General features: G+C 41.8%; 1 protein-coding gene across 1 annotated transcript in view; it reads right to left on the bottom strand.

Moving 5' to 3' along the window:
- Positions 1 to 2210: 2210 nt before the first annotated feature.
- The window catches only part of arl1 (ADP-ribosylation factor-like 1), a 32282-nt gene continuing 25617 nt past the window's right edge, over positions 2211 to 8875 (bottom strand). Inside the window, exons 5-6 of the mRNA XM_059978543.1 lie at positions 6098 to 6276; positions 2211 to 2612 (exon numbers count right to left, since the gene is read on the bottom strand). Of these exons, the coding sequence (XP_059834526.1) occupies positions 2582 to 2612; positions 6098 to 6276 (210 nt within the window). The 3' untranslated portion in view covers positions 2211 to 2581. The remainder of the gene's footprint in view (positions 2613 to 6097; positions 6277 to 8875) is intronic.

Here is an 8875-nt window from a genome sequence, read left to right as displayed (position 1 = left end):
AAAGAAGAAAAAGCCCTGGCTCACTCAACCTATCCACATAAGACATGCTCTCTAATCCAGAGAGCATCCTGATAAATCTCCTCTGTACTGTCTCACCCTACTCATGTTAATGCTACGCAAGGACCTTTGTGCAAATCTTTTGTGTGATTATATGTGCCGGATCCTAATGACGTGTGCTGTGTGAGACTGTATGTACCGTGCTGTGCACCTCAGCCCCAGAGGAAGTTTAATTTTGCTGTATACATCTGCATGTTGAGTAACAATTACACTTGTATGTGAACTTGAATTGATTTACAGATAAAGCTTTTTGCTGGACCAGATTTTCTCAGAGAACACAAATCGACAAATGACGCAATAGCCACTGCTCTACATACCGTCCTTACACAGCTGGAGAAGGATGCTTATGTGAGAATGCTGTTCTTGGACGACAGTTCAGCATTCAACACTATGGTTCCATCCAGGCTCGACAAGAAGCTCATAGACCTTGGCCTTGACTGTGCCTTGTACAGCTGGATCCTGGACTTCCTGTCAGATCGCTGGCAGATGGAAAGAGTGGGCTCCCTCACCTCCACCCCTCTGACTCTCAATACAGGACTGTGTACTGAGTCTCCTCCTTTACTCTCTGTATACCCATGACTGTGTCACCACCCACAGCTCTAACCTAATTAAATTTGTTGAAGACACTGCATTGATTAGCCTTATCTCAAACAATAACGAGGTGGCCTACAGGGAAGAAGTCATCTCTCTTACACAGTGGTGTCAAGAAAAAAACCTCTCTCTCAGTGTTGCAAAAACAAAGGAGCTGGTTGTGGATTATAGGAGGAATGGAGATGGGCTAACCCCTACTGACATCAATGGATCTGGGGTTGAGAGGGTAATCAGCTTCAAGTTCCTCAGCATCCAAATCACTGAGGACCTCACATGGTCTGTACACACCAGCTGTGTGGTGAAAAAGACACAACAGCACCTCTTTCACCTCAGATGGTTGAGGAAGTTTGGTGTGGGCCCCCAAATCCTAGGAACTTTCTGTAGGGGCACAATTGAGAGCATCCCGATTGGCTGCATCACTACCTGGTATGGGAACTGTACTTCCCTCAATCACAAGACTTTGCAGGGAGTGGTGCGGACAGACTAGCACATCTGTAGTTGTGAGCTTCCCATGATTCAGGACATTTACAAGGACAGGTGTGTAAAAAGGGTCCATAGGATCATTGGGGACCCGAGTCAACCCAACCACAATCTATTCCAGCTGCTATCATCTGGGAAGCGGTACCGCAGCATAAAAGCCAGGACCAACAGGCTCCGGGACAGCTTCTTCCAGCAGGCCATCAGACTGATTAATTCACACTGATTTGAATCTACATTACACTGACTGTTCTATTTATAAATTATTTTAAATTACTATTATTGCACATGGCACATTTAGATGGAGATGTAACAAAGATTTTTACTCCTCATGTATGTGAAGGATGTAAGAAATAAAGTCAATTCAATTCAGTCCTCATCAAAGGATCAGCAGTGGAAAGAGTGAGCAATTTCAAGTCAACATCTCTGAGGATTTATCCTGGGCCAAATATATTGATGCAATTACAAAGAAAGCACATCAGAGGCTATATCGGAGACTTGGTATGTCACGATAGACTCTCGCAAATTTCTCCAAATGTACTGTGGAGAGCATTCTAACTGGTTGTATTACCATCTGTTATGGAGGGGCCATTACACACAATCAGAAAAAGCTGCAGAAAGTTGTAAACTCTGCCAGCTCCAGCATAGGCACTATCCTCCCCGGCATCATGGGCATCTTCAAAAGGCAACGACTCAAGAAATGGGCATTCATCAGTAAGGATGCCCATCACCCCAGCCATGCCCCCTTTTCATTGCTACCATCAAGGAGGTGGTACAGGAACCTGAAAACTCACACTCAACATTTTAGGAACCCATGTACACTACCTCACTATTTTTTGTACTACTTACTTTTATATATATTTATTATTTCAATTTATAATATTTCATTATTTCAATTTATATTATTTCATATTACTGTCACAAAACATTTCACAAGATATGACAGTGATATTAAATCTGATTTTATGCTATTTGGTTCTGTGGACTTTTCTGAATAGTTTTTAGTTTTTATTCTGTTTCTCAAAAAAAACTTTACATCTTCACAGAACTTGCGGATTTATGAGAATAAAACATCACAGGGACTGTTGAGATAAATACCCAAAGCTTCAATCTTCAGTTGTTATGTTGTTGCAGAACATATCACCAAAGGAAGGAATGTTTTATTAGTGTATTAATGTTCCATTAAATCGCAAACCAGGAGCTGATTTAAACAAAAGTTTAACACTTCCCTTTCCTTGACAGAAATCCTCAACCCTTTCCTTAAGAGACCAATTAAACATTAAAGTGAACCCAAGCGATGAGAACCCCACATAAATATAACATTAAATCAAAAACAAAGACAAGAATAAATGGAATATGTAGTCCTTATACATATTAAAAGACTTCGAGATGCAGGGGTAAAAATCAAGACTGTTGCAATTTCTTGTGATGGATCAAAATGAACCAATGACGGTTTTCATTGTCTACATTTCAAAGCTTCAGCCAACCTGAAAAAGAGGGAAAAAATCCAATTTAATACACCGTAACAGATTGCAAATGAGCTGCCACTGATTGCTCTTGTCTGTGGTTGTGCTATGGGACAGCATCCACAAAGCCAGTGGTTGTACTGCAAATACTGCTGGGGGTACAAATGAGAAGACAGAACATAGAATATCACAGCACAGTGATGGCCCTTCAGTCCATGTACCCAGCATTCTGTGTGTAAAGAACTTACCTCTGACATCCCCCTTATACCTTCCTCAAACTCGCCTACTGCCCATTATGCCGTTGGTAGCATTCAGGGCTCCCTTATTGTGTCAGTAGCCTTTTCTCAGTTTTTACCTCTGTCAATCATGCAAGTCCCAGGTAGAGACTCAGGAATACTGTCACACTCAGATCAAGAGGGGTTCTTCATTGCTGTTTCCATAATAGTTTTGTTTTTACCAGTCAGTATTGTTAGCCCTGAGCTGAACCCCTGAACCTGGAGGACCAGTGGACCATCTTAGCCTGTCCTGTAACTTTTGATCAGTTTGGCATGGGTGCTCTACCAAGACTCTAGTCAGCATAAGCTCTCCAGGATATTGAGGCATGCAAGCTTCCAAACCACGACAAGATTGTAGTTGTCTTGGAAGATACTTCCCTTCAATCACCTCAATATTATACTGCTCGTCAGCCATTTCTGTTCTGGGAAAACATCTCTGGCTGTCCACTCAGGTCATCTTTCACCTCCTCCACTCCAGACAGAAAAGTCCCAGCTCGCTCAGCCTATCGTTCTAAGACATGCCGCCTAGTCCAGGTAGCATCCTGGAAATGTCCTTTGCAAACTCTCTAAAGCTTCCACATCCTTCCTATGAGGTGACCAACTGAGCACAACATTCTAAATGTGGTCTAACCACAGTATTATAGAGCTGTAACATCACCTCACTGCTCTTCAACTCAATCCTCTTGACTACTGAAGGCCAACACACCATATGCTTCTTAACAATCCTATCAATCTGCATAGCAACTTTGAGGGCTCTATAGATCCTCAAGATCTCTTTGTTCCTCTAGACTAACAGGAATCCTGCTATTAACGCTGTACTCTGCCTTCAAGCTTGACCTTCCAAGATGTTACATCATTAATACAGACTGGTGGCCTGACAAAGTAGGTAGAGGCAGGTACTGAACCTGTCCGCCAGCTCTGGTCCAATTACACACCAAGATCCGTCAACTACAGACACGAGAAGTAAGCCATTGAGTCTGAGACTGCTCTACTATCCATCTGGTGCCGCAATACTACTTCATATACACAGAAAGGTACCAGAAAAGAGACAGTAACATCATGAAGGATCCAACCTATTCTGTTCATGGACCATTTGTCTCACTCCCATCCAGGAGGTTATGTAGCTTCCATAGCAGGACCACCAGCCTCAAAAGAACAGTTACTGTTCCCAAGCAGTAAGGTTGATCAACACCATGACCCACTAGCCCAACCCTCCACACCCCTAATTTATCATTTCCTGTCAGATACCTTATACACCCATGCTTAGCATCACTTTATAGACATACAATCAATCTACATGTCAAAATGGTAGTTGTGATATGTCTAGTGTGGTGGTGTAGTGGGTAGTGCTTGTTGCTCTCACTTTCAGCTTCAACCGCGGGACTAGCAGTCTGCCAGTACAAAACCTCTCCAACAGGAAGCCTCAGGTAATGCCTCCTCACTGGCAACATACAGAAACTGAACTCCTTTCAGACTCAGGCTGAACTACAGAGGATAAAGAGGAAATCTCGCCCCTGCAAACGTAGCATGCAGGCTCACCAGTGTATGGACACGTCCTGGTGCTCGGGAACCACATACCCAGCTATGGGTAAATAGCCCCATACAGAGTGAGTGAGTGTATAAATAAACCAATCTTATATATTTATACTTACTGTGTTTTCCTCTCTTTCTTTTTACAATTTTGTGTTCTTTATCTTATTGTGTTTGTTTTGTACTGCATCAGCTCTGGACTAACAATTATTTTGTTCTCCTTTACACTTGTGTACAGGAAATGACAGTAAGCAATTTTGAATTGCCTTCCTTTGATGTCCAACAGTTTAATGAATATACTCAATAAACTGAGCAACAGAGCCCTCCAAGAAGGAATTCCTAGGATTCAAAACTTATCGATAACACTATTTGGAGTGAAGGAGGATGAGAGGTGACTTGATAGAGATGTATAAGATATTAAGAGGCACAGATAGAGTGGAGTGGACTGCGAGAGGCTTCTTCCCAGGGCAGAAACAGCTAATACCATTTTAAGGTGATTGAAGGAAGGTACAGGGTGGATATCAGTCTAGGTTCTTCCTCTCCACTCCCACAGTGATACACAGTTGAGACACTTAGGTAGACACATAAATAAAGGAAAAACGGAAGGCTACATGGAAGGGAAGGGTTAGATTGATTTTGGAGTAGATTAAAAGATCAGCACAACCTTCTGGGGTCACTGCACAGGACTGGAAAAAAGCTGCAGAAATAAGTAAACTTAGCCAGCTCCATTATGGGCACTCGCCTCCCCAGCACTGAGGACATCTTCAAAAGGCGATGAGTCAAAAAGGCAACACCTGTCGTTAAGGACCACCCCCACCAGCACAGGCCCTCTTCTCATGGCTACCATCAAGTAGGTGGTACAGGAGCCTGAAGACACATACTCAATGTTTCAGGAACAGCTTCTTCCTATCTGCCAACAGATTTCTGAATGGACATTGAACCCATGTACACTAACTCACTTATTTTTGCTCTACTTTTGCACTACTTATTTAATTATAAATATATATGCATTTCAGAATCTGGTTTAATATCACTGGCATACGTCATGAAATTTGTTACATTTATGGCAGCAATACAATGATAAATATAGAAAAAAAACAAAGTATATATGAAATTATTAAATAGTTAAGGTAAAATAAGCAGTGCAAAAATTGTTATTGCAATTTACAGTTTTTATGTTTTCCAGACACAGCAATACTGCTCACGAGTTTCACAATTCACCTCCAAGACAGGACTGGTGAGTCTTTCAGTCATAGGAGGTGAAGTATGCTTTACTAGTGCTGTCTGTGGCAATGAATTCCATAGATTCATCGCCTTCTGGCTAAAGTAATTCCTTCTCTAGATGGACTCACTCTATTCTGAGGCTGTGCCCTCTGGTCCTAGACTCTCCCACTTTAGGAAACATCCTCTCCATATCCACTCTATACAGGCCTTTCAATATTTGATAGATTTCAATGAGATCTCCCTTATTCTTCTAAACTTTAGCAAGTACAGGTCCAGAACCATCAGGCACTTCTCATATATTAACCCTTCTGTTCCCAGAACTGTTGCTACATAATAAATTTCATGACATATGCTGATGATATTAAACATAATTCTGGGTCAAACGGTTTGTACTGTGAAATACTGTTTTATATATCCTGAGTTAATGCTACCCAACAAAATAAAGGTTACCACTATTAGCTGCACAAAATTAATTACCAGTCCATAGCGTCAGACAAACCAATGTCTTTGGTTGCAGAGGTCTTGAATATCTGCCATTTCCGATCTTTCAAGGCTGGTAGGCCAAGGGCATTGGCCACTTCTGTGGGGGTCATTGCTTGTTCCATATCCTGTTTGTTTGCAAAGACAACTAGGATAGCCTTCTTCAATTCTTCCTCCTGTAAGCAAGCAGTAAAACAGTGGTTAAACATCTCTATTTAATGGCTGTAGGGGAAAAACAATGCCAGATTTTTATTCCGGGATAGCAAACTAAGGCAAGATTTTTAGTACCAGATCTTAGATCTTGCAGCAGCATGGGCATAGCAGCTTGCACAATGTTTTACAGTGACAGCAAATGGGGTTCAATTCCCGCTGCTATTTGTAAGGAGTATGAGATTAGCTTTATTTGTCACATGTAAATCAAAACAGAGTGAAATAGTTCACATGTTAAATAATTATCAATAGCAGAAAGACTCAAGCTCAGCAGTAAAGGTATATAAAACACCAGTTAAATATTGTCTGTACTGACATGCCTGTGACGCTGGTGCATGCTCCCTGTATCTCACTATACCTGTGTGTAAGACCATTGTCACATACTCCGTGACGGGTTAAAGAACCAGCGGAAATGGAAAACACTCTGGAGTCTGGTATTGCTAATAACTAATAGTGTTTATTAGTCACTACACATTACAGTACTATAAATGCAGATATATTACACAGGTTAGCAATGATATACATGTACATAAGTGTGGAAATAGGAACAAAACTAGGCTCTTTCAAACCTAGGGGTGAATGGATATAGTCTTACGATGATGAAGAGAGTTCAGTTCAGTTCGAGGTAGTTAGCTGAGTAACGTTTGAGAGAGAAAGAGAGAAAGATTTGTAATCCAAAGGCATATGTTGTGAGAAGGCAATTATGTAGATAATCCCAAAATAACAATAACAGTAGGTTTTATCTCTGAAGTTGTTCCAATCCACACACGAAGTATCACCGACAGTGATCTTCAACAAATATCCTTTCAACACAAGTGGTACCACACCCGAATTCAGCTACAGGACATCCCAAAGTGGTGGCCGCAGGATACTCAAACAGAATCCACGCATGGATTATCACCAACAGTAGCTTATCAACGAGGTACCATCTTCAAGTGGTAAAACTACCAACCCAGGCCAGCATAATCACACACAGGTAGTTTCCACACAAGGTTACCTCAAACACTCAACTGTGATAGCCACTTATCCAGTTCCACGAAATACAAAGTAACTCCAACAGTGATTTGCCACAGGAGTGCCTTTCTTCAGTGAACTTCCACACCCAAACAAAGGTAACACACAAGTGGTAATCACAAAGGTTTCCACCTCACCAGAGAACCCACTCCTGTGGATTAACTATGTGACAGTCACACCTTCGTATCCGAATGGAATTCAAACTCACCCATACAGGCTACAGAGGAGAGAGTCCAAACAGTGACCTCATTGTCACTAGGTTTCTTCTGTTTCAAACCTTCCTCTCCCCTCTTCTCTTCCTTTAAAGTCACCGACTGTGACCATAACCAAGGTGACCGTTCTTCTGTGGTAGAGTTATCAACCCAGGCCAGGGTTGGACACACAAATAACTTCCCACAGGTCACACCTTTTCTGCACTGCGCAAGCCACTGATCGATTCTCCTGAACGATCCTCTAAAAACCCACCTTCCTGTGGGCACAACAAGCTCATCCAGTCTCCAAAACCGTGTGTCTGTCTGTGTATCAGCAGACCTGGTATTTATCTCCACATGTTGGACACCAGCTGTCCATCAACCTGCTCCGTACTCCTCTCTAAGTACTTTACAAGCAGGCAGAAAAGTAAACAAGATTGTAGAGAACCATAACATCAATCTTCCGAGCAGTCTTTGTGTCTGTCTCTCTCTCTCTCTCTCTTAATAACAAAGTCTCTGCGTCAGCTCAAACAATGTTCAAAAACCAGTCTTATTCTCCCGACATTTTAAAGTGATAGTCCACAGAAAATATGAACCCTAGGGGTACATAGCACCATAAAATATAGGAGCAGAATTAAGCCATTTGGCCCATTGGGCCTGCTCTGCCATTCAGATATGGCTAACTTATCATTTCCCTCAACCCCATTCTCCTAGCTTCTCGCTGACATACAGACATACTTTATTCATCCCGAGGGAAATTGGGTTTCGTTACAGTCACACCAACCAAGAACAGTGTAGAAATATAGCAATATAAAACCATAAATAATTAAATAATAATATGTAAATTATGCCAAGTGGGTCAGGGCTGTATCCTTTGATGCCCTGACTTATCAAGAACCTATCAAGCCCCCACTTGGTCTCCAATAACGGCCTCCACTGTCGTCTGTGGCAATTAATTCCATGTATTCATTTCATTTTGGTTAAAGGAATTCCTTCTCATCTCTGTTCTAAATGGACATCCCTCTATTCTGAGGCTGGTCCCCCTAGGCCTACACTCACCCACAAAAGGTAACATTCTATCTAGGCCTTTCAATATTCGATATGTTTCAATGAGATCCCCCCCACTCCATTCTTCTGAATTCCAGCGATCAGGCCAAGGGCCATCAAATACTCCTCATACATTAATCCTTTCATTCCCAGAATCATTCTTGTGAACCCTTTCCACTGCCTTAGATAAAGGGCCCCAAAACTGCTCACAATATTCCAAGTGCGGTCTGACCATAAAGCCTCAGCATCATATCCTTGCTTTTCTATTCTAGTCCTCATCTATGATGGTAACAGTAATAGTGTTGAATATTTA

The sequence above is a fragment of the Hypanus sabinus genome, chromosome 8 (genome assembly GCF_030144855.1).
Source record: "Hypanus sabinus isolate sHypSab1 chromosome 8, sHypSab1.hap1, whole genome shotgun sequence".
NCBI lineage: Eukaryota > Metazoa > Chordata > Chondrichthyes > Myliobatiformes > Dasyatidae > Hypanus > Hypanus sabinus.
This window is presented reverse-complemented; position numbering and strand designations above follow the sequence as displayed.